General features: G+C 40.3%; 1 protein-coding gene across 17 annotated transcripts in view; it reads left to right on the forward strand.

Annotated features, from left to right (window-relative positions):
* Positions 1-26,540, forward strand: part of TCF4 (transcription factor 4) — a 360,829-nt gene that overhangs the window by 110,024 nt on the left and 224,265 nt on the right. For all 17 annotated transcript variants that reach the window (XM_067698990.1, XM_067699001.1, XM_067698991.1 and 14 more), the window contains 2 exons: positions 13,315-13,376; positions 16,215-16,311. In XM_067698990.1, coding sequence (XP_067555091.1) covers positions 13,315-13,376; positions 16,215-16,311 — 159 coding nt within the window. The remainder of the gene's footprint in view (positions 1-13,314; positions 13,377-16,214; positions 16,312-26,540) is intronic.

The raw sequence follows: 26,540 nt of genomic DNA on the forward strand, positions 1-26,540 counted from the left end.
TCCATTGGTTATCAGATAGGCAGAAGGCAGGCTACATCCAAGTTGAGACCGACTAAAAGAAAAACAAAACAAAAACAAAACCACTCTTCCCATGAATTTGATGTGATTAAGCTTAAGAAAATGCCAGTTGTTTCTTCCTAATGCATTTCAATTTTACCCCGAAAAGCTGGATTAGGAAATTAATGCAGATGTATTTTGACTCCTTCAGTTATGAGAGTGTTTTTTTTTTTTTTTTTTTTTTTTTGTGGTCCATGGGCCTCTCACTGTTGTGGCCTCTCCCGTTGCGGAGCACAGGCTCCGGACGCACAGGCTCAGCAGCCATGGCTCACGGGCCCAACCGCTCCACGGCATGTGGGATCTTCCCAGACCGGGGCACGAACCCGTGTCCCCCACATTGGCAGGCGGACTCCCAACCACTGCGCCACCAGGGAAGCCCATGAGAGTGTTTTAAAGCCCTTGAAAGTGAAAGTAAGGAGGAGCAGCGTGGTTTGGGGAAAGCTACGGTCATTTTTGTCATTATAGACCTGACCTGTCATCACAGCTCGGGGCCTTTCTCAAACCAATGCCAGAAGTTGTGTCTGGTGAAGTGTGCTGGTGAAATGGTGTCCTGTGGGTTACAGGGCAGCTCAGAGGGGAGATGGGCAATTTTGTTGTCATTGCTGACATAACTTAAAAATGTATGCTGCTGGATACAAAAACTCAATCATTATAATGCTATTTAACTTTCCTATGTTAGCAAGTGTTTTAATGAACTTTAGCAAGTTTTGGGTTACCAGTTAAAATTAAAGAGGTAATACTAATAGCATGAAAGGATAAAAATAAGTCTTATGGGGAATGGCCTCTTTTATCCAGGATAACTGCCTATTTCCTTTGATTTTTGTTTTCATCTTTTGAAAAATGGTGTTAGCCTGCTCAGACTTAAGTAGGCAACTCCTTTTGATCCCAACTTCATACTTTCAGTGATTCCAGATAAATCATTTTAAGTGAGATGAATATAAAAACCATTTTGGAAAGCAGAAAGCATAATACCGAAGTGTGGTTACGTTATTGTGAGAGAAAATTTAAAACCCTTAAGTCACTGGACTCAAGTCTGATCAAAAGCAAGTCACTGATCAAAACCAAGAGGATGTCAGTGGAACAAGTTGCAACATCTGGGAACCGTTTTAAACACTGTCATTAATATCAAGAAACTATTAGTCAGTTCAAGTGTGTGTATTGTATTTGTGTGTGTATTGTGATTTTACACACACGCGCGCACGCACACACACACGCGCGCACACACACGCACGCGCACACACACACGCACGCGCGCACACACACGCACACGCACACACACACGCACACACATTCGTAAGCCCAACTGAGAAAGACCTTTGCCAATGTCTGCCAGGCATTTGGCTGAAATGGGATTGTGAGGAAAATTTTCTAAGCATTTATAAGTCAGAGTCGAAATCTGCCAGCAGTGTTCAGTTTATAACATGACATGAGCTGCATCCCAGGGTTTAAAGGGACCCTTTCCACCTTATATTGATTAGAATCATTTAACTCACTCAGTATTGTCTAATGTGCTATGTTTCATCAGATGGCCAAGTTCCTTTCCCAGTCTTTGCTATGTTTAAGATTTACTCCTCACTTTGTGACTGTGCCTAGTTCATTTGTGTATATAATCTCAAAATGTGGAAATATATTCTTTGTGTCAGTTTCCTTCCCACTTTTAAAAAAATTTAGATGTTTCCCACTGTTTTTTTTGGCTGGCCTAGGAAAACGTCAGTAGATCTTTTTTTTCCCCTGTCATAAGTACTTGTCTGTCCATTTGATTTTAATTGGGAAGTGCTGCTGCCGTGGCGGGTCTCCTTTTTACATAGTGGTCTATAGAACGTGGTGGAAAGAGGCAAGGAACAGCATGGACTCCAGGATGGATTATTTACGTTGGCTTTCTGCATTGCACTGATTCACAAGTGGGTTGCTCAATCTTGTCTTCATCTTGGCTGAATTCCTTCAAAGTTAATAGTATAATATGTCTTCATTTATCCTAGTTCCTGCCTGCCCTATCCCCACCGAGGTCACAAACCTACAGCGACTAACTGTATCCCATAAAATGTCACTAGTGTATATGTAAACAATTGAGGGCTATTTCTTAGCCAATCGAATAGCAAAGAAATTTCAGTCAAGTTTTGCATTTATTTCCCTACATTTCTGTGGTTTTAAAAACCAGCTGATCACAGACCAGAGGATCTGAAGGGCTGCCTAGGAAACTCCTGATATCGGGGTGGAGGGAGTACGTGTTGAGGGGATTTTCCCTTTTTACTTTATACACTTTTGTATTTTAATTTTTTTCAATAAGCACTTGATTAAAAATTAGTTTTAATGCTCTTAAGGAATCTCCCCATAGATGGCTGATTAGTTGCACAGGGAAAAGTTGTAATTATACAGTGGAGAATTCCCATAATACCTTGAGCAGGTGATTGAAATACCATAACAAATGAGGGCCAGACCACCAGGCTGCCATGAGGCTCTGTATGTGAAATCCTGGGAAAGACACAAGGCCACTTTTGTAGTATTATAGCCACCTGAATATACTCATGGGGAAGCATCAGATAAACCCCAGTTGAGAAGCATTCTATAAAATAACTGGTTTGTACTCTTCAAAAACACTAATATCACAAAAAGAAAGGACTGAGGAACTGTTTCCAATTAAAATAGATGAAAGAGACCTATTAAATGTGTGGCGTGATCCTAGACTGAGTCCTCTGCAAAAGGGGGAAAAAGTGCCAAACTCGAATATGGACTGTGGACTAGATGAAATTATTGTATCAATGGTAGATTTCCTCATTTTGATAACTATACTATTTTTGCTCGTAGGAAATGCACCCGGAAGTACTAAGGGATAAAAGGATGTGATTGATGCAGCCTACTTGCAGATGGTTCAGAAACAACAAATTACATAGTTTTAACTGCATTGTAATTAAAAACTTTTTAAAATAAAATAGTAGAAAAACAGAGAAATTTGAAAATACGTATTTTCTTCGATTTCAACCCTTGATCTTTTCTTGATTAGTTTCCAGTGGTGCCAGGGTATCTGTGGGGTTTTTTTATTTGAAGGTTCCTGGGGGATTTTAATGGTCAGCCACATTGGGGAATTACAACTCTAGATTCTATGTTATCCTTTCAGAACGAGTTGCTAGAATCATTTTGAGATTGATCAGGCACCAAGGGGTAATAACAGAAACTCCCTCAAAATCGGAGTGAGGGCTTCCCTGGTGGCGCAGTGGTTGAGAGTCCGCCTGCCGATGCAGGGGACACAGGTTCGTGCCCCGGTCTGGGAGGATCCCACATGCCGCGGAGCGGCTGGGCCCGGGAGCCATGGCCGCTGAGCCTGCGCGTCCCGAGCCTGTGCTCCACAACGGGAGAGGCCACAACAGTGAGAGGCCCGCGTACCGCAGGAAAAAAAAAAAAAAAATCGGAGTGAAAGGGTGAAAATTTATTTTGTTTAGTTTGGGGAGTTGAACGTGGTGTAATATTGTTGCATTCCTTTTGGTTTTTAGCCCGGTTGGAGAAGCCTCTGGTTGACCAGATGACTTACTGTTCTTTACATACCACAAAAATTAAATGCTCTTCAGATGACATTCTCTGGCAATTCCGCTTACCAAAGTTGTACTGTAGGGTTGACTATCAGACTGTAAATTTAGGCAAAAGGTATCCTGTTGAGCCCATTAAGTAAAATAAAAAGATTCTCCTCCCGATTCAAGCTATTACAACTTCACATTTGTGAAGTATTTCAAATTCATTAATGGACTGCTTCCCTTCAAATACATGTGGAGATAGATTTATAAAACTGTAAGCAGTTTATGCATTTTTGCAGTTTTCAGTTGTATGTGTTTGACACTGATTTACCTCTTTTCAATTGCAACAGAGATAAAGAATTAGTAGTTTAAAACAGTAGGAACTACATGTTCTGCTGTGATCAAGGAATTAGATAATCTGGCTTGTTTGTTTAAGGGGTCTGTATCTTGAGACTTTTATAGGGCAGTATTAAGGCTCTGAGCCTTCTTATTATGCCAATACCCAGAAGATTGCTTTAATGAGAAGTAAAGGGCCTTTTTCCAATTACAAGGGAATAACTGTATTAAGTTCCTGTGTTATGTCAACCTGCTTTGATTTGATTACTGTGAAAGAAATGGATTTATCTGTCAGTGTTACTTAATTAAGCCTTCTCATTGATGTTTTGCAGAGTAATATAGTGTGGTTTGCACATTTGAGCCTAAATACAAAGAAAATTGGCCTAAAACTGAGACTTGACCCCGAAGATAACATGTAAGATTGATTGCTTGTCATTGCCAGGTCAGAGGCTGCCGTGTTAAACACAGGTGGAAGGTTGGGATGTTGAAAAGATAAACTGAGAGTCAGTTTATGGGAGTGATTATTGTAAGCAAAAGGGACTGGGCTACAAAACTGGATTTTAGGGAAGATTTTTGAATATTTAAAGCTGTTTGGCTTCCCCAGTATTAGTCATGTGTTCAGAATAAAGGGCAAGATGAGATAAGACTAGAAGAAACAGGAGGGGCAGATTTTGTTAAAGTATAAAAGGAAGCAGAAGAAAAAAACGAAGAGGAACAAATGCCATTTGGGAGAAGTGGACCACTGTGGTTTTGCAGAGCAATTACAGCCTACAGATATTTCAATTAAGCCAGCAGCCCTTTCCCAGAGCCTCACAAATGGCACCCCAGGGAGAAAAGAGGTAGAAGGGAAAAAAGAAGAAGAGAGAAAACTGTTCCATGTTTCATCTTGGCTCTTTTTCCCCCCTCTGTTGGAATACATTTAATAAATTATTGATCGAATAGACATTTTAAATATCAATTTGTATGTCTTCAGTCATTACAGTATTATGGATATTGCGACATAAATATTACATGTCTGATTTGGAAAACTCCTGTATAATTACATGTACTTGTTATCAGAGTTATATATTCTATTTTATTTAAAGATGAAGCATATTTCAGAATTCATTTCTTGGTTGTTTAATGTTTATTTTCTAAAACACTTACCTTTTATTTCTCACACTTTGTGACGTTTATTTGTAAATACATCTTTAAAAGGTACTAAGCACCGAGTTAAAAACCTCCCTAAGTTATATTCACTTTTAGCTTAGGTACTTTGAAGCTTATCTATTTAATATTGGAGTTAAATGGTATGCTGGTTTTATTTTCCAAAGTCTTCAGATATGGCATTTTACTTCCAATTGTATTCTTACCTAATTTGAAATATATCTAGCCTTCAAGAGCATTATTTTAGTAAGACTGATTTTTATTAAGTGCTTTTGACCGGTTACATTTCAAAAAAGTCAAAGGAGGCATATATAATTCACATTATTATACTCTTGCCTCAGTTGTTTGTGGCTCGTTTTCTTTTTGGGCTCTTACTTGGAGAGGTGAGCTCTTGAAAGGATGAACTTCTCTTTAAGAGGAAGACCCTGACTGGTTAGTTTCAAACATTCAAAATGGAAGTTTGCTAAATAACACCCATTTCTCTGTATTTCATGTTAGGTTATTCAAGTCACAATATTATTCAACTTAGATTATCATGATACTTCCAAATTATACGGATTGATATAAAGAGTTCAAATTTACTTTTGTCTCAGTTTCATAATATAACTGTCTACTCACCTTGAGTTTTCAAGAAGATTTCTGAGTTTCCGAATATGAAACACCACTGGCATATTTATAACATAATTGTTATTTGTTTTATTTTGTTACTTCTGTATTATCTGAATATCATGTTATATGAAAGTGCTTTTCCTGTTTAATAGCACTGTAAAGTGCAGTTAACTCCACATTTTAAATATCTGAGATTATTTAGTGTTCATTTTTGAAAAACAGTTTACTTTGAACTTAAGGAAAATAGTATTGTTTCAGTGTTTTAAAAGATGTATTTATAGGGCTTCCCTGGTGGCGCAGTGGTTGAGAGTCCGCCTGCCGATGCAGGGGACACGGGTTCGTGCCCCGGTCCGGGAAGATCCCACATGCCGCGGAGCGGCTGGGCCCGTGAGCCGTGGCCGCTGAGCCTGCGTGTCCGGAGCCTGTGCTCTGCAACGGGAGGGGCCGCAACGGTGAGAAGCCCGCGTACCGCAAAAAAAAAAAAAAAAAAAAAAAAGACGTATTTATAGAAGTTTAAGTTGGAGGTTAATAAAAGTTAAAATTTGCAGTAATTCCCTTCTGAACAAATTTTCCTACTATACTTTTCCCCCAGTGTATCCACATTTTACCTTTCCTTATACAGTTGACATATTTATATGTATGAGCTGTAAGATCATCTTATATTTGACCTTTGAGTTTTCAGATTTATTTGATAAGGACATCCATGCATCCTGAGAAAGCCAGCGTGGATGGCAGTGCTCTGAAAATGGGATGCCCAGGTCCCTGTTTTTATATTTAAGGTATCTTAGAATTTGTGTGGAATGCATTGCACAGACATCATCTTTTGTTAGTCAGATTTGGGAAGTGCTGGAGGTTTCTCACCACTGTCCAGATCACTCCTTTTGAAGCCTGTGTTGTTTCTTACAGAAGCCAGAAGAAGTGGTCATGGTTGTGTGGCCCTTGTCAATATCTGAAGCTCCTCCACCCTTCCTACCTCTGTCCTAGGACTCAAATTTGACTTCAAATTACTCTACTTAGAGTTCTTATTATACTGGGTGCTAGTGAAAATGTGCACATCCTTCACATGCTCTTTGCTGATGAAATATTTTGAACTCTGAATTCATCTGGCACTGACGGAGAGCATATGCCATCTCAGTTTGTGTGAAGGGCTCAGCCAGGGGTTCTTCCTGGACTAGGAAATTAGTAGGCGCCACAGGCGTACGCAGTCTGTGCGTCTCCATGATGGTGTGGAGGAGATTTACTAGTGTCTGTTATTGCAGAGAGAAGGGTTTGAGACCGTGTAGACTTCCACATGCCTCAGAATGATTACCTTTCCAGGAAGAACTCAATCTGCCTCCCAATGCATTCTGAGTGTGTAGGAGCTTTCGTCAGTATATTTCCACAAGGGTTGGAATTTGTAGACCCTTAGAGCAATGCAGGATACCACTTTGGTTGTTCTGACTTCATGAAGTTCTGGAGCCCTGGTTGTTTGGCAGGATCTGGGCTCTAAGTAAGGAAAGGCTGGATACACAGTGCTACCCCAAATCAACAGGGTTAGGTACTCTCATACTTGTTCATTTCAAATCAAGGTTAAACTTACATAATATTTAGTCTGTGTTCTTAGCTTGGGCCTTTGGTCAGCACACATAATTTTGACAGCATATCGTTTATACAGTATACAAAAAAATGTTGAAATGAGATGCCAAGAGGGTATTCGAAAGGTAAATTAAGTCACTCAACAAACCTAACGCTCACTGAATTCTCATGGTGATAGTGCTGCAGGGGGTTCACGGAGAATGTGGGACTTGATTACTTTAAACATATTGGCAGTTTCTAAAAACCAGGAGAGTATCTGAAAGTCTCTGACCAGACACTTAGCAGAACAAAGAGTCACAAAATGTGAGACTCAGATTTCCTTGAATAAATCACAAGTTTATCTATTTATGTGGTTATCTATTTATGTGGTTTGATTACCTTAGATTTTGGAAGGTATTGGTAAATTTGGCACTCATGGTAGGTATTGGTTACTGGTAGTCTGCTAAGTGTTTATCAATTATCAGTTAACTCATTTACTTTAACAAAACTCCTTGAGGCTGGAAACCTTATTATCCCTTTATCTCCTGTTAGATACCTGCTTTGGGTGGATCCTGAGTTTTCACTTCTGTTCTCCTTGACCCAAGAGGCCATTACATTTTCTAGGTTGGCAGATGTCCTCAGGGCAAAAAAATGTCTTTTCTTCCTCTGCGGGTTCCAGCTTTCACTTTGATTTTGGCTGGATATTTTCTTACTATCTTGTCAGCTCATTAGGATTTAGAAGAAGATTAAAATTTCTATCCATGATTTTTAGTGTTTTTTTTTATTATTTTGTGGTACGCGGGCCTCTCACTGTCGTGGCCTCTCCCGTTGCGGAGCACAGGCTCCGGACGTGCAGGCTCAGCGGCCATGGCTCACGGGCCCAGCCGCTCCGCGGCATGTGGGATCTTCCCGGACCGGGGCATGAACCCGTGTCCCCTGCATCGGCAGGCGGACTCTCAACCACTGTGCCACCAGGGAAGCCCTTTAGTGTTTTTTTAAAGCCATGAATATTTATTTATTTATTTATTTTTTATTGAAATATATTTGGTTTACAATGTTGTGTTAGCTTTAAGGTACAGCAAAGTGATTCAGTTATGTATATGTGTGTGTGTATATCTATATATACATATATATATCTGTATATATACTTTTTAGATTATTTTCCATTATAGGTTATCACAAGAGATTGAGTATAGTTCTCTGTGCTATATAGTAGGTCCTTGTTGCTTATCTATTTATATATAGTAGTGTGTATATTTTAATCCCAAATGCCTAATTTATTCCTTCCCCCTTTCCCGTTTGGTAACCATAAGTTTGTTTTCTACGTCTGTGAGTCTATTTCTATGTTGTAAGTAAGTTCATTTATATCAACTTTTTAGATTCCACATATAAGCAATATTGTATGATATTTGTCTGACTTACTTCACTTAGTGTTTTGTGGCAGAGTTGTCCCAATATACTAGCCTGCCCTGTTGAGAATGGAACTCAAACCCACTTATTTTACAGCTGACAAAAATGAGTTCAGATAGTCCAGTGAGTGGCTCAGACCATAGAGCTGGTTAATGCAGAGTCACGGCTGAAATCTAGGTCTTTATCCCACCTCTTTGTGCTGTGCTTTCTGACATTTGTCCAGTCTGTCTGATAGCTTTGATCTCGCTGTTCACATAAACAGAGTGGAGGCTTGAGTAACCATAAGTTTAATGAGTGTGGATGGGAAGTTGTAGAAATTAAAATTCATCTCTGTATATCTTTTCTCTAAATGGAGTGGTCGGTCCTAGTTCTGCCCAGACTTCACTTTTGTGTTTTGGTGCAGAAATGTCAGACGTTTTAGACGGGGCTTATGCAGAACTACTCAAATAAAATGAAAATTTGTGGATGGTCAGGTTGCCTCCTAAGGCAGCTGTCAAGCCCGTGGAAGTTGCTAGGTCTGTCCTTGTCTAGGGTAAAATAAGTTAGAAAATTTTGAACAGTGGAGCCCACTTCAGTCTTTTGGAAGAGTAGTCTCTATCATTCACTTGCTCTTTGTCTTTTTCTGTATGTGTTCCCATCTTGCATAGAGGGTGACAACAGAACAAGGGAGACACAAGAACTCATATTCAGACAGCTTCTATCGGGCAGTTTTTCATTTGTAATTTTGTTGCCTTAATGACTTTCCTGAATAATTTGGGTATTTTTATCCAGTGCTCATTGTGAACCTTGTTTCACTCTTTGCCCACTCAGGAGCTTCTAGAATTTTGACCCCTCTCTCGCAAATGTCCCGTCCATCACAGTGTACATTGTTGATAAGCTCATCATAGGTTTGGCTTGATATTTTCCTGCTTTTATTTTCCAGTCTCTTGAGTTCTTCACATATCTAGTTTTATATATTTGTGTTGTGTAAATTCTGTAATCTTGTGTGGACACGAGAGTGGGCACAGACTCCGAAATAAATACATCCACTCTGTTTGGGGAGAAGTGACTGGTGGGTAACATTCGAGCTGGTCATGGAGAGATCTGAGCTTCTTACCAGGGAGGCATTTACTGTGGTGGAGAAGAACACTCCCTGGCTGTCACATTGACAGCACCTTTGTCTGCCAGCTCAGCCATTCACTGTCACCTTGGGGAGGGTTTTCTGTCCCATCTAAGCCTCTGTTTCCTCATATATCAAATGGTGATACTGTTAGTCTACTGAAGTGCTTGGCACAGTGTCTGACATATTTAAGCTCATGAAGTGTTAGCTGCTGTTATTTTTTGAGACATAAGGAACAGTTCCGGCAGAGGGAACAGCAGGTACAATGGTGTGGAGGTAGAAAGTGTGTGTAGTGTCCAGGTACACCAGCTGGGAGTAGGGAGTGGCCAAGTGTAGGCCACGTGCAGGGTCTACATAAAAAGTGAGTCTGGGCAGGAGCTCCTGGGATGTAGATGAGATGAGAATGTGGACCGAATGCTGCTGAAACCAGCCGCCTGGGCAGGGATTTTAAGACAGGGAGTGAGTTAGGCAGTGGGTGCAGGGTGGGACATGCATCTGTCTTGTGTTCCCATTGGAGGGGACTGGTGGTTCTCAGACTCCTGTGTACATGAAAATTACCTGAGGACCTCGTTACGAAAGCGGTTCTCTTGGTCCTACTTTTAGAGATCCAGGAGCAGTAGGTCTGCAATGGACCCTAAGATGCTGACTTTGAAATGAGCGTACTAGGTGCCTAAGATGTAGATGGTCCTCAGATGCACTTTGAGATGCACTGCGATCGTTGTTGAAGAAACGCTTGCTAACTAACTGGCAGGTCTTGTGAAGCTCAGTGGGAGGGAAGATGGAAACAAATGTCTTAAAAATAACACATTTACATTCGTTACATGCTATGGCTTTGCGTCTTCTTGCAATGGACACGTGAGCACCGGTTGTACAGATATTCTTTCAAAGATAAAATATCATCAGAAGTCATACGATTGTTCTATTAGGGTTGGGAGGGCTAGAGAGGTGTCTTATCTTCTCGATCTAGCAGGAGGCCAAGTGAAGGAAAAGCCTGTTAAAAGGAGAGCAATAAAAGGAGGGGAGCAGAAAGGAGGTGCAGCAGCGTGAGGTCAGGAAATGAGAACGATGGAATGGGAAAGAATGGGAAAAGAGCAGTCAGATTTGATTGGTTGGGAATCTATTTGTGAAGGAACCCAGCCAGTATTTAACCTGTTTTGAAAAAGCTAGACTTCCAGCACTTTTAATTAGTGGATTGCTCGCTTTTGAAATTGCCCAGTTGGGAATACTCAAGTTTTGATGTGTTTTATTTGCCTACTAATTAGCAGGCTGCTTGGTTGACCATCATTTTTCTTTTATTCTGTGGATGGACGATGTATAGGAAGGTCTCTGGAAACACTCCAGCTTCAAATGCATAGGTCACTATGTATTTAGTAAGTGGTCATATTCATTATAAATCAAATTGTAGTAACATCTTTTTCTCTAACTCGATTCTTCCTTTTTGCTCTTTAATAGAATTTGTCCTCTAGCACAGGGCTTCTCAATCCTGGCACAACTGACGTTTAGGACCAGAGAATTTTTTTGTTGTAGGGGTATTCTGACATTTGTAGGATGTTAGCCTCTGTCCACTAGATGCCACTAGCTCTACCCCACCTCCATGCCCTGCTAAGTCGTGCCAACCAAAAATGTCTGCAGACATTGCCACATGTCCTTTGGGGACCAAAATCATCCCCAGTGCAAAACTACTGACCTGGAATTACTATGGTCCCCTTTCCTCCTTGTCTCTGCCTTCTTTTCATGTTTAAAATCCTCTTTGAAAATTGAAAAGGTAAAATAGGTCCAAACAATACAAAGTCTTATGGTGGATACAGGGATTCAACTTTATCCCTTCATTACTTTTTGGGCCAAATTTAAGAGGAGAGATCTCTCAAATTAATCCAAGCTGGCTGTTTCAGGTGAAAAGCAAGTCAAGATGTGCACACTTCTGGTTGAGATATTTTGTCGTTTATACTTCTTTTTTTTTTTTTTTGCAAATATTTGACTTGGAGTTAAGGATGAAGAGAACTGTGCAGGCTACAAAACTTATTTGTGTGATAATCCCAAGTGTTCTAAGTCACTTCTTCATGTACTCCCCCCAATTCAGCCTCCACGAGATAGGCCAGGAGGTTGGATTGTTAAACAGCAGATTTGGGAAAGTATTGCACCTTTTCTCCAGACTTACTCCTCCGAGCTTCCATGACATCTCTTAAAGCTCGCAGTCACTGATTTTAGCTGTCCACAGGGGATAACTGTTTGCATTTGCATTATCTTCCAAAGTACTAACGAAAAGAACTGAAATATTTGTTTAAAAAGAGAGAGAAAGATTTCAGGTTTAGTGGTAATAGTTGTTGGTGGTTGTTTCTATTCCATCTCTTACTATGTTCTAAAATGCCATGTACTCCACTGTACCCCCAAATAAATCAGTTAAGTATACTGTGATCACTTCTGCTGATAATCAAATAGGAGTAATAAAAGGAAGGACAGTAGTGTGTTAAGAGAAGAAACAGTATCACTGAAATGTTAGAAAACACACTAAATGGGAGTGTGTCTCCTGAACCGAAGTTTCACACCTCCTCCTCCAGTTCTGTCAGAGGAAGCTTGTGATCGCCGTCTGTTACCCACCATGATCAAGATAATACAACAGTGAAACTTTTCATACTCATAAAGAGCCTTTCATCAAAAATCTCAAAGCCATTTTTAAATATAGAGTGACTGATCTTTCCAACACTTTTATGTTTTGAGCAATGAATGTGGTAACTTAGCTGTTAGACTCTCCATCCTTCAAGTATTTGCCACTTGAAGCACTGATGAAGCATCTAGTAATTGGTCAGCATTAGAACTTCGCTGGTACGGAGTGTAGAGAATTCCAGCCTTCTGGGAGTTCATACAGTTCTCTTTGCCATCATTTCAAAAGAAAACATTGCTTTAACAACTTTCGTATCCACATCTCGGTGCACAGATTAAGGATTGTAGCCAAACGGTGTGCCCATTAAAAAAAAAATTAAAAGACTGAGACGGCGTTGTCTTAAATTAAAAAGCTTAAAAAAATCTCCTAATATCCTTGTCATGTCCCGATGGAAATGGACTGCTGAATCCTTTTTCGTCTTGCATATTTTGTTCATGTCTGTTGTTTGGTGGGATAAGCCTTGGTAAGAGGACAGGAAGTGTCTAGGAGCACTATGGCATGATTGCAGCTGCAACTAGTATGGATAGGTACCTGATTTAACTCTGTGTGTGTGTGTGTGTGTGTGTGTGTGTGTGTCTCTGTGTGTATTAAGATTGTGTTTGTGTATTTTTAACTTACCTTGTCCAAAAGATTTTAATAAGACTTTAAGTGAAGTTTCAGGTCTATAAAAGTTGAGGCTATGAACCATTGTGAAGGATGGAAGTAACTTTTATGTTCATACCTCTGGTTCCTGAGGGTCCAGTTCATTTCTGCTGTGAATTTAAATGACTTAATTTAAGTAGATGGGTCAGAAGCCACTGTCATCATGGTAGCCTCATGCCTGATTCTTAATTAAAGGCAACAGGAGATTAATTTGAAACATTAATTTAAAAGTGCATATGCAAAAAGAAAGACTTATTGCAAGAAAGCCTAAAGAATTTCTCTCTTGTCCCTAGATGTAGAAGACAGAAGTAGCTCAGGGTCCTGGGGGAGTGGAGGACATCCAAGCCCGTCCAGGGTAAGTATATCTAATCTTTTTCCCACAACCAGACATCCACATATGTAAATTGACAAACTGTAGGTGAGTTTCTCTCTCTCCCACACACATCTGCACAGATATGTATGCATACTAAGTTTAATGAGGATCAGCTTCTTCTTGGCACTTTTTTTCATTCTCTTATTGGATGTTATTATTGATTTTGACACCTCTTCCACTTTGGCTAACCAGAAGAAAAACTCCTTCATTAAATATTTGGCCTTACTTCGTCAATTATTGATCCAGTGTTACAGAAAGTTATTCGTTGTAGATGGTGCAACGTTGAGAAAAATCCTAGTATCCCTGGAATGTGTTGGTGTAAATAAGCCACTGAATAATTCTGAAGACATAGTAGTAAGTTCTAGCCTACCAGTATAATCTGCATAGTAAATCTGAGTTGATTTCACTTTGCAGACATATGATTATCCCACCAGTAGTGCCTTTGGTCACCAGTGGGTTCATTCAGATTTTTGCCACTCCTTTCCATGGTTTTTGGTTGTTAGTTTGAATGTCATGGGAAGACCGTGGCATGGCATGCGAGTGGGTTGGTTAGGCCATACGTGTTTTTGTATGTATACGACCTTGGGTGTGTCGTTTCACTTTCTTGGGCCTCATTTTCCTACTTTGTAAAATGAAGAAGTAGAACCAGAGGATCTTTCATGTTCCTTCCGACTTAAATGTGTATGATTTTATATATAGTCTGTCTTTAATGGAGTCATTTCTAGGCCCTCTAAAATCCATGTCAGTTTTTATAATATACATATAATACCCCAAATTAGAAATAGACTTAGAGCACATAGTAAAACACCTGCCCCCCCCCCCCCCCCCGCAACCAGCTGTATAGCTAGATGAAGCATTCTGCAGGAGGTGAGGGGGTAACGTTTTGCTTTAAGTGTTCACATAAATTTGAGGTGGAGGGAGGTCTCTATCTTGGCATAAGAGGTAAGGAAGGTAATCAAGCTGTCAAAAGGAGGCCATCTCAGCAAGTCGTAGTTCACCATTTCCACCTGTTCTTTGGCCTTGGGGTTCAACGCTCTAGTCTTCAGGGTACAGCAGGAGCTCTAAGCTTACCAGTTACTTTGTTGAGCGCTTGCACCAGCTGTCAAATCTGACATTCTCGTGCATTATATGGATGGGTTGAGGAAATCTTTCCTCCTCCTCACATTACAGTCCACACTTGCAGAAATAAATCCATTCCCCCTGACAGCAAGCGTAGGAGATGACAGAATGTCCCTCTATTGTTTAGTTCCTTCACATGTACTTAATTTCTTCTGCTTTCTCAGTCTAATACACGTAGTACTTTTAATTGTTCTTCTGAGAACAAGGTCCATTTAGGATAGTCTTGACTTTTATTTGGCTTTCATGAACTGTCTGGCCACTTTTTTTTTTTTTCCAGGCAATACGTTAGTGAATAATTTTGAATCAATATTTTGTAATTTATATTTTCTAAATTCAGGGGGTTGGCACGAGACAGGTTACCGTGGCTGACTTGTATCGGGTAAACATGCCGTGTCTCTCTTTTTTCATCTTCAAGTGGTGATGTTTTTAGTCACCTTGAAACACTGTGCTGAGGTTTTAAATTAGATAATGTATATTAAGCGTTCAGTAACTCTGGAGGGTGAGGACACTTAATAAATAATAATTAGTATTATGCAACGTCTGGCATAGAACCAGTGAGTGTAAGACCCATGCTAGGTATTAAAAAACATGACATCTTTTTATACACTGACATAGTGGCAGCATCACATGACAGTATCATTCAAGTTAATTTTTATAAATGAGGAAAGGCGATTGACAACGGGGTAGTTTGGAACCTTAAGGCTTCCATTGATTCTCTAGTGAGGTGATGCACGTTTTCATTTTTCCTACAGCATCCGTCCCTTTCGTGTGGGCAGATTCTGCCCTTTGGCTAACATGCCAACTGATACCTCTGAGTAAATTTGACTTAGTCTTTATGGGCAGGGCAACCAGCTGAGCAGCGTGGCTTTTTTCCCTTTCTGGTCATTTGATGTATCTTAGTAGACTGAAATTTGAACCATATAAGATAGATGATTTTAACTCCTTCCTGTATGTTATCCAATTCCTCCATTAAAAGCAAGTGGCTGGGCAGTTTAAAAACATTATTTTAATTTAGAATTCCCCTTAGAACCATGAGATGATCATGATAATGACAAATTTCCACAGATTAGTGTCTGCTTTAAAACTATTTTTTTCTTTGTCTAAATTCAGAATTTATGCTTAAGTTTCTGATGTTCATTTATAGTCCTGTTGTAATAGTTTTAACATTCTTATGTGTTAATTACTCATGGAATGATCCAATTCTCTTACAACCACAGTAACAACTACAAGAAAACATGGACATTTCAATATCATGAAACCCAGTGCTGCTGTTTAAAAGGTTCTACCTTCGCCTTCCAAAGGCAATTCATTACAGGTTATGGGTAACTTTCCCGTAGCACATTTTGCTTTTTTTTTTTTTTTTTGAAATAATGTGGGCTTTTCAAAATAATAACGTAATATTTACAATATAGTTTATATGTATCAGGTGTTCTACATTTGATGGCAATAACTTCGTGCAGTTGGTTCCATTAGTATTATTCCCGCAATTTCACGGCTGTTATGAGGAGGATGTGGACTGTGCAGACTCTAGAGCCCTCTATTTCCCACTGTACCTGTGAAGAAGCTTCCTTCTAATGAAATGCCAGGGTGGGAATGGTGGACTCCAATTTCTTTGGGTTAGAGAGGTGTCAATAGTCGGGCATACTTATGTGCTGATTTATTCATGGCGAATTTAAACTTACGCTGTTATTTTATTTGCAGAACTATGGAGATGGGACTCCCTATGACCACATGACCAGCAGGGACCTTGGGTCACATGACAATCTCTCTCCACCTTTTGTCAATTCCAGAATACAAAGTAAGACTAATTTTGAATTAGCATGCATTTTTTGAATGTTTATGTTTTACCTTGGAAGGGAGAATAAAGCCCAGACAGAGATTCTGTTTTTTAGGAACTTGGATTTTCAGCCAGTTCGCTATAGTAATTTTAAATTGCAGAAAAATATTGACAGTCTATGCTTGGTAATAGCATATACAGGACTAAGTTTTACAACCATGTGGAATTACCTAATTTCAGTGATACTGAATCCATGTGGAAAATTTGTGTTTCTTAGACGTAAAGCACTTCTCCCAATTTCAATGTTGCAACAGTTGTTTTCTTTCTTTTTTTTTTTTTTTTTTTTTTTTTTTGCAGTACGCGGGCCTCTCACTGTTGTGGCCTCTCCCGTTGCGGAGCACAGGCTCCGGACGCGCAGGCTCAGCGGCCATGGCTCACGGGCCCAGCCGCTCCGCGGCATGTGGGATCTTCCCGGACCGGGGCACGAACCCTTGTCCCCTGCATCGGCAGGCAGACTCTCAACCACTGCGCCACCAGGGAAGCCCGCAACAGTTGTTTTCTAAGTTTAAGGTTGATGAACTGAAAGCAGTGAATATTTAAAATAATATCATTGGGCCTATCCATTGTCAATGAGATAAAGTCAGTGTTAGCTTGAATTTTTATTAAAGGGGTCATAAATCCCTTTAATAATAGGTTTAGTGTGCTTAAATCAAAGTAGCATGTTCAAGTTGAATTGTAAAGTCTGGTTATGTATTTATCAAGGCGTGAACTTTAGTGCTGATGGTCTAGGAGGTCCCCATCCTACTTCATGAAGTGAGCTACATGTAGTTTGAGACAGTCTTCGAATTTCTAGCATGCCTTTCCTACTGGCATCTTTAGCGTACGTTTCTGCTTTGACTACCCTGTAGGGATTTTTTTTTCCACAGCAGTAACCTGAGCAATGGAAAGACAATTTATAATGGCTTAAAAGGTCCTAATAGCTGTTACTTTAGTTTTGATTGGAAAAAAAAAGATCTCTGTTCTAATAAACGTGAGTTTTAACAATATTAGTAAATCTCTCAATGTGGCCAAATCCTGTTGTGAATCCATCAATAAATGAGGTTAAATTTCATGTCCCAGGCTGTTGGACTATACTCCAAGGAAAACACACAGCCATATATATATCATTCTGAAACCATAATTGCAGATGCTTCTGAGAAGTGTCCCAGTTTTTAAGCCTTGGACACTATACTTGTTATTTCAGGTGTATATTGTTCTTGAATCTCAGTCAGTTTTTCAAAAGTCACCATCAAATCCATCTAAAGGGACTTCAGGTATTTAACACACTATAGTCAAAGCAGAGAAATACTAGGAATTTATTTTTAATGGGCCGTAAAGTGTCATCCCAACTTTGAGGACCACGTTCTCAAAGTTGTGTTTGACCATAGGTTGTTCTTATGTTTGTTCTCTTTTTTTTTACTTTAACTTTCATATTTATGTTTTAACTTTGTAGCTAAAGTAAAAATCCCAGGTTTTTAAATCCATTGTTGATAAATACAGTGTTTCCTGTTTCCAGGATAGACAGATGCAGGTGACTAGATATATTTGTCAACTTAGATTTTAAAGAAAAACTTTAGATTTTTTTCCATGACAGTAGTAATAATTCTAGAATCTCATATCATCCCACCTCTATTTCTCCTCATCCAGCTTCATAAAATAAAAGATTAAGCTGAAAATAATCATCTTGAGAAGTAGCACATAAAGAGTATGTTAAAGAATTTCCTTGGAAGATTCTAAACCTATCCTCCAATGAGCTAACGTAAAATAGGATAAATTACTACTCATATTGAGAAGTTTATGTTATGTCCACGAAAAACAGTTTTCCTAAAGAACAACATGATAAGTTAATATTACAGAAGACACCAAACAATACAGAGATACCAAATAATTGTTCTTGTTTGTGTATCCTCCTGGGTAACTGTTTTACGAACCAAATTCGTTTTTCAATCCAAACAGTATTAAAATATAAGTGGGCTGAGAGTCTAGAGCTGGAATGGAGAGAGCTGACTCTTTTCACTTAGTTGTTGTTTAAGCTGAAAGTCCATGTCAGCTGTGTTCTTTTATCCTGTCTGCCCCCCTTCCCATTAAACCCTTAAATATGGAGGCCAAGACAGTCTCCTGCATTGTGGTAGGAAATGCTGCTATGTCCGGGAGGCTCCCACCCACTGTTCCCAATGAAAGGACTTCTCTGTTAGATAAGCTGTCTGGTCTGAAACATGGCTCTTTATTGTTTACAAACTGCTACATTTTCCACCTCAAGCAGATTTTTGCACAGAAAAGAATTGTGCCCGGGCTAAATGGTTTATCTGACATTAACGGTGCAGTGTCAGACTGGGGTCAGGGAAGTCACGCTCAGAGCCAGAGGGCATGGCGCAGTGTGCAAAAAAAAGGGAGGAAAAGACATTTAAACCACTATGAAATACCTTGCATCTTTACTTTGGAAAAGGATTAAAAAATATATTTTTAGAGAATTAACTAGGATGCTGCATTACAAATCCATCCCCCGCCCCCCCCGCACTTTATAATTTCTCACATCCCAAATGCCTTCTTGATTGGCTTGAGTATCTCAGGGCTAGATTCAGGGAACAAAGATGCTCATTGATTTTGCCCAAGCTGCTGTTGATTTAAAATGAAACCACTTTTGAAATGAACCATGCCTGGTGCTATGCTGTACCTTTACAAAGAGAAGAGAGATCGTTTTCAAGAAATTAAAGACAACCAATTTACAAATGAAGACAAAGATAAAGTAAGACCTATTAGTATAGCCAGTAATTTGAACTCACCGAATATATGGTATATCCTAAACTGCTCGTTGTGTCCGAATCCATATTCTGTGTTGTAATCTTTGTGGAAGTTTTCGTTCTACCAAAAGAAGATATTAGTCTTTACTGTAAGTTTTTGACAACAATATCTACTTTCAGAATCCTTAGTTTTCATGAAAAGTGCATAGGATTTCTTTACATGTCAAAGATTTCATTCTGCTGTGATGTCACATTAGGGTAAAAGCTATAGCATCAGAAATAAATCAGCCACTTTATTAGACTAGATTCTCTGTTGTCAAATCAATCAAGTCTGTGACTGAATTAGGCGTCTGCTACAGAAATAAGTGACACTAATTTTACGGGAAAGAGTTATTAACTGCAGATGACCTATTTTTTTGGTAAACTGTTCACTTAGGTTTTATTTTATTGTGAGGAAAGAAAGAAGTAATGAGCCACTGTCTTCCTTTAGGATTGAATTATTACTATATATTTTGTTCTTTATGGCAGTGCACTATTTTGGAGGAATGATGCAGGCACTGCTAACATTTGCTTATAATTTCTGTTATAGTAACAAAACCCTTTATTACAATTCTGAACTCTGACTTCACATGAATGGTTTTGCATAAATGTTACAGTTTTTGTAATCTAATACTTACCTCTGGCACCAAAATACAAAAATTTAATTTATTTGTGTATCTCAAACTAATGCAAAATGGTATATAATTTATAAGTAATAGGGTGTCTCCATTAATTTATTCCTTTAGAAATAAGCTTGCATATCTGAATATAATACCTTGTTTGGTATTAGTTTGAATCCCTAAACTAAAAATAAACACGCGAACACAAGTGCACTTGCATGCATGCACACGTACGTGTGCACGCGCACACACACATGCACACCTATTGTGCTGGAAGAATTAATGACATTTGGTTTATAAGGGTGCACTGCTCCTTCCATTGCTGTCTGTAGTTACAGTTGCCATACAGAGTTTTGGAAGTTGATATTGTGTAAATCCTTTAAAGAAAAACATAACTAAAGTAAACAAAAAAAGCAAGCCCTGAAATTTGTTGTTTTAAAGAATAAGTGTGTATGGCTTTTTGTTTTTCTTTTAGTATGGGGAAGTCTTGAGGAGTTGAGATCTCAGCACTGAGTCATCTAGCTGACTGCCTGCCTTGACCAATTCATATAGTTCCCTTTTTAAATTAAAACATTTTTTATTGAGGTATAATTGACATATCACATGATACTAGTTTTAGGTGTACAGCATCATGATTCTATATTTGTATAGCAGACTCTTTTTTTTTTTTTTTGCGGTACGCGGGCCTCTCACTGTTGTGGCCTCTCCCATTGCAGGGCACAGGCTCCAGACGCGCAGGCTCAGCGGCCATGGCTCACGGGCCCAGCCGCTCCGCGGCATGTGGGATCTTCCCGGACCGGGGCACGAACCCGTGTCCCCTGCATCGGCAGGGTGACTCTCAGCCACTGTGCCACCAGGGAAGCCCTAGCAGACTCTTTTACTTGACACTTCCTGAGTCCTCACTCATTGTTTTCCTTGGGTAGAGACAAGCAAGCCAGTTTGCATTTTTACTTGTTTGAAATTCCCTGCCCTGTTTTGTATCTGGAGAGAACTAATCACTTCTTCCTTGTGTCTCCGTATGATTATTAATGATAATAATGTACACTTGATCTGTTGGAAACTTGTTCACTGCAGTTATTAAACAGTTTGATTAAACCTTTACAGGTGGTCAGTGGGTAGCTTTCAGAATATGCTAATAGGACGGAGGGGCCATGGGTCCGAGCCTTGTGCTTTTAAGAGGATTATATGCTATGGAATAGTTGAAAATCCTGGCAAGAACTATATGCAAAGAGTACGGATTTTTTTTTAAAAAAAGCATTCCTGCTTGTTTGTTTTGTTTGCCAAGCATGAAGCTTTTGCAGGTAATTGTCCAAATATTTTTTTACAATGGGAGACAGTATATTTTCTAGCTACAACTTTTTGATCCAAGGAAGGATCTAAGCATGCATATTCCTTCTATTGTTCCAGAGCCTTAATTGAAAACCAGATTGTTTGAGTGAGCAAGATGCCAGTAAGATTATAGACGTGCATTGGTAACTGAAGGATGTGAAAAGCGATACTTTGGTACGGTTGGGTGCAGCTTAGTTCAACATGAGCGGCTGTGTTTTTACATGTCCCCTTGTGAATGGTTCGGTTTCCTTATTGTGGTATTTGGTTCCTGTCCCACTCGTGGTACTCCAACAGTGCACTAAATAATTTCCTACCATAGACTAACTGATTTCTAAACTAGCTTCAGTGGAACATTTTACTGCAGGATTAGATCGTGGTTCAGGCAGAACTGCAGAAAGCTGCTGGCTTATAGGATGACCTTTGAATCTCATCTGGGTTAGCGGTTGATATTTTGATTTGGTTACTGTGGTCATATTGTGACAGCTGCTAGCTCATTATAATTCGCTTCCACTGCTCCGTTTGCCGAGCAGGAATATTTAGGTTTGTATTACTTCAAAGTGTTTATGGCTACCCTGAGTTTAGCCCAGCATAAAGGTGAAGTGTTCTGAGCGCTTTCAAATCCCAGTGGCAGAGGCCAGTGGCACAGTCTTGTAAAACGGCGAATGTGAGTAGATGTTAATGTTAAGGGAGTTTTTCTTTTCACTGTAAAACTGGAAATACCCAATGAAGAGGCTCTTACATGGAAAACGGTTTTGAAAGCCTTAACACACAAAGGAAAAGAATGACCACAAAGAAACATAGTTTTTTCAAAGCATGGATAAGATTTAACTTGACCTCCTGGTTCTGTATCTTATTTTTTTCCATGCTGGAATGTAAATATTTGAAAATAACAAAACCTGGACAAAAAAGGCTGTTATTTGACTTTGAAGTGTCAGAGGTCAAACAGTATTTTAGTAATTTCATGAAAGTGGAATTGTGAATGTGGATGTCAGCTCTAGAAATTTTAGTTCACTTTTTAATTGTTCTGAAGTTCAGTAGTGATAGCAGGCTGCTTACTAGCTCACTGGTGAGGGATGTCTGTGCATTTTCAATGCCTTTTTTTTAATGACAGTTTTTAGCTTGAGGTTATCTTGATATCATCTGTTAGCTATCGGACTGATAATGTGGTAACAAGCAGTTTCTGAGAGAAGACATGTCTAATAGTGGTTTTATTTCTTGTTAGCTTTGTTTGGGAATTTTGTTATTTTAATGTTAGCTTAAAATGCCTTCCTGAAGTATTAACAAATAAGACTCTTTTAAGTATCATCCCCAATGATCTAATTAATGCTGATTTTGAGTGAAGGCTGGGAGCCAGAGAACTGACTTTTCTACTCTCTTTTGTTACAAATGTCTGTGGGTCTTTAGGTCAGATCTTTTTTATACCTTTAAATTGAGGGGGGAACAAGTCTCTAGATGATTTCTGAGGTAATTTTCTCAACTAATGGTCCATTGATCTTTCAGGTATGCCATTTTCTGCTTATACGGTATTTTATCTTTAGAGATGTTTTAGCGTTCTTTCTAATCCATTCGTCCCTATTTTGTGATACCTTCACATAACTTTGCTAGTGATGTGTTTTCCAAATGTAATTCTTTAAAACCTGATTCACATGGATGTTGCTTTTCTACCTCAACTCATTGCAAACTATAGGTGAGGGATTGGATTGATCGGGGATAAAATAGTAACTCACTAAGTTACTGCACGTCACCGGGAGAAAAGTGCTATGCATGGGCCAGGACTTGGCATAGAGTTGCAGGGCCTCAGTAAATGGCTAGTGGATTGTTTCATTCATGAATAAATTGGGGAAATCAGATTTTTGGGTCTAAACCCTAAGTGAAAAGCCCATAAATTAAAGTCAGGCCTACCTTTTACTATGTCAAGAAGAAAACCCTAAACCAGGGACAGTCATCTAGAAGTTCATTCTGTAGTTCTGTAACCTTGACTTTACAGAATGTCAGGAAACAGACCATATTACAGTGTGATAGATTTCAGTTTTCAATAAACACACCACAGATTATTTTATTTATAAAAGGAAATAAGTAAAATCAATATTTTTCGGAAGGCCACTGAAAACAGTTGTGTGTCTCCAGTATTCAGATAAGGTAACTTGTTTCCTCTCGTCCAGTCAATAAACATTTCTGTTCCTCTTTCATTAGTCTTGTTTTCTTTCCATTAGGCTGCTTGCTCGATGGTATAGCGTAGCAATGCTGTGATAATCGAACACTTATAGTCAAACTAGGTGGACTAAACCAGGCTTCTTTAAAATTTAGAAGAACTGATGCCAGAAAAACGTTACTTGAAAACTATACCTAGCAGAAAAGTGTAGGTCTTCTACATACCAGAGGAAGATTTCTCACATGGAAAGTTATTGACCCTAAGAGAAAATAAATCGTTTTAGAGTCAAGTCAAAGGAAAAAGCAGTTTGTGTCAGGCAGGCATGCTTTTGCTTGGAAAGAATGAAAAATGTGACTAATGGTGGCTTACGCATAGTTTTTCTCATACTCGAAGTCTGGTGGTAGGCCGTGGCTAGATTTGGTTTGCAGTTCATTGAAGTCCAGGCTTGTGTCTCTGTGATTCCTTTGTCCCTTCCCTCATTGTCTAAAGGTGACTGTCACAGCTTCCGGAGTCAAGTTTGGGTTTGATGCAGCAAGAAGCAGGGAAAAGGTGAGTCTGGCCGTATGGTCCCCGCCCCCCTACATCCACGGCCATTCTCCAGCTGCAGAATTTGGAGGGGGTGAGAATGTACACAACTGCTTCTCCAGCCTATGCAATGGAAAGAGATATGAGAGAAGGGAGTTGAGAATGCACATCGGGCTTAGCCAATTTACAGGGTTTATTTAGTTTCTTTTAAGGGAAGAATCTGTAATTTTCAATTTAGCAGCTTTGAAAATAAAGAACAAGGCTCCAGCTTTCATGTGAGAAGCAAAATATAAAAATGGGTCTCGACTCTGGATTCTGGTCAGCAGATTAGAGAGAAAGACAAAGAGGCGTGGAACAGAAAAAGAGTACTGAACGGAAGATGATAGAGAAAGGACCGCGGGAGAGTCGCACGGGTGGGCTGTCCTCATTTCATTGCCAAGGCTGTGCTTTCCTTGTCCTCATCCCGTGATCAAGGCAACAACCAGCCAGAGTCAAGGGCTTCATGTCCTCATGATCCAGAACCTTCTCTTCTAGGTCTCCGGCTTGAATTCCTGCCAGGCTGTCCAGAGCTGCCTGGTCGTGCAACCGCCCATGGCTCCAGCCTCCAGCCTTGTCTCCAGTCCCTTCAGTGGCCTCTGGCAGAGCCTAAGGCTGGGGCCCACTGCCACGGTCCACTGCGGCAGCCGCTCCGAGCCGGCCTGGCATCCTGGAGCGGCAAGGTCCCGGGACATGTCACTTTGTAAGTGACAGAGATCGTTCCCCTGGGCCACTGCCAAACAGGCTCCCGGGAACTTCCCTCCAACCACCTGCCATGTCGCCGTGAAGCACTCACACAAGAATGCCCGCTGCCGGGGGCAGAAGAACCTTCTATTTTACTTTAATATGTATATAGTTGTATTGGTTGATCTTTAATGCGGAGGATGAGGTGCAGCCAACAGACATTTAATCTTGGTCAGCGCGCCAGGACTGCATGAAATTGTGGTGAGCGCTGGATCCAACTTCTGGCCAGAAGTTTCCCACCTCTGCTGATCGCAGTCACGGCATGCATCAGGCCCACGAGAACATGGACTGGGGAGGGACTGTCGATCTTTAAAGGAAAGCAGGATGTGGAATAAACAGTGCCGTTTTCCTTTAGTACAAAGTTCTCCTGTTAAGCTTTTCACTGGAAAGGCATTACCTTGAATTTTGCCTAAGCTGGCCACTTAAAATACGCCTGGCATAGCCTTCACCAGTAACGGCCTTCTTGACTGGACCCTTGGGTGGAGGGTCAAACACTTGGCAAACCTCTCACTGCCCCTCAGCCCCAGGGGAAGCAGCAGTAATGTTCAGAGTCTGTTAACCCCACGTCCGTGAAAGTTGTGTGCCTACCTTAAGCGCGCTATTGACCTTCATTTAAAAAAAAGAGAAAATGCCGTAAGCCTGTCGTCTTTGTTCACATGATAACCTTCATTAAGGACCAGAGCAGCCAAGGAGCTCAGCTTGAAGCACTGCAGGCTTGAGGGGGCTTGCGGAATAGTGGCCTAGGCTGAGGGTCCCTGCTGTTCAACTTCATGGTGATGGGACTTTGGCTAAATTTCTTATGTGCCCCAACTTTGGCATTTCTAAGGTGAGTGTAGCGATACCTGTCACACTTACCCCAGCATCACCGGGCAGCCGTGCAATGACGTGGTACACTTGGCAGTAACCACTCTGCTCTCTGGCTCTTATCTTAGGCCATTGCCCAGCTACCCATTGGCACTCTGTCACTTCTGTCTGTGATTAATCGAAAATGCTGGAGACTTCGGGTCTTGGGTGATGACAGTTTGAAAACACCTTTACCTTCTATTGAGATTGGAATAGAAGGCAAGAACAGGTGGAGATAGTGTGGAGTGATCACTTCTGAAAACAGCAAGACTGGAATAAAAAGGTTTCTTGTTCAGCCTTTCCACAAAAAACAGTAATCCTAGAAAACAAGTACCTCTTGGGGGCCAACTTCGTGGAATTCAGATGTGCCCCTTGATGAAACATTTGCCTCCAGCCATTTTTCTCTCCAACTTAAATGTTCTCGAGGTTCGTTGTTACCCGTGGCGGAAAGCGCCTCGGTGTGGATTGTGAGTGGTGGGCCGGGAAGCCCGCTGACGAGCTGAGGTTTCTTCACCTGCACTGTAGGTCATCTGCGTATGGAGTAACCTCTGGGTAGGATGCTTTTTATCAAGGGGATCCTATCACACGTCCCTTCTCGGTTCTGGGGAACGTCTTGGAGGTAGTCTTCCAGTTCAGTTTGTTCTTCTCCAGAGAAGCTTGGCGAAGAATGTTGCCTGTGTACGTCATCCTCTCATTCCCTTCACTCCTGAGGGGTTCTGAGTCCTTCCTCAGGAACCGTGTATGATTTTTGAGTAGAAAGAGGTATTCAGTGGATCTCATTTTATTTCCTCTTTCAGAATATCAGACCCAGGGACCAACAGTGGCAGACTGTTTGGAGCATAGATTGGGACCGAATTAAATGTATTCCCAAGCACTTAATAGACACATCCCCAATATTTCTCATCTTCTTGATGACTGTTTATTAATCCTTCCTCAGTTCCTTGACACATGTTTCTTAATAGAAAAAACGATACGGGTGTTTTGCTTTAAATTGGTACAAAATATAGCTGGTTACATTGTTGATGTTTAACATAAAACCTAGAAAGCTTTCCTACAGCTTGAAGATCCCTCGGAAGCCCTAGTATGGGGGCAGTGGAGGATGGTGGGCCGAGCGAGGCTTGTGTCGAGCTGGCACTGGTTTGACTCCCAGCTCTCCGCTCTCCCGTTATGTGATTTTGGGCA

This window comes from Pseudorca crassidens, chromosome 12 (assembly GCF_039906515.1).
Source record: "Pseudorca crassidens isolate mPseCra1 chromosome 12, mPseCra1.hap1, whole genome shotgun sequence".
Classification (NCBI taxonomy): Eukaryota; Metazoa; Chordata; class Mammalia; order Artiodactyla; family Delphinidae; genus Pseudorca; species Pseudorca crassidens.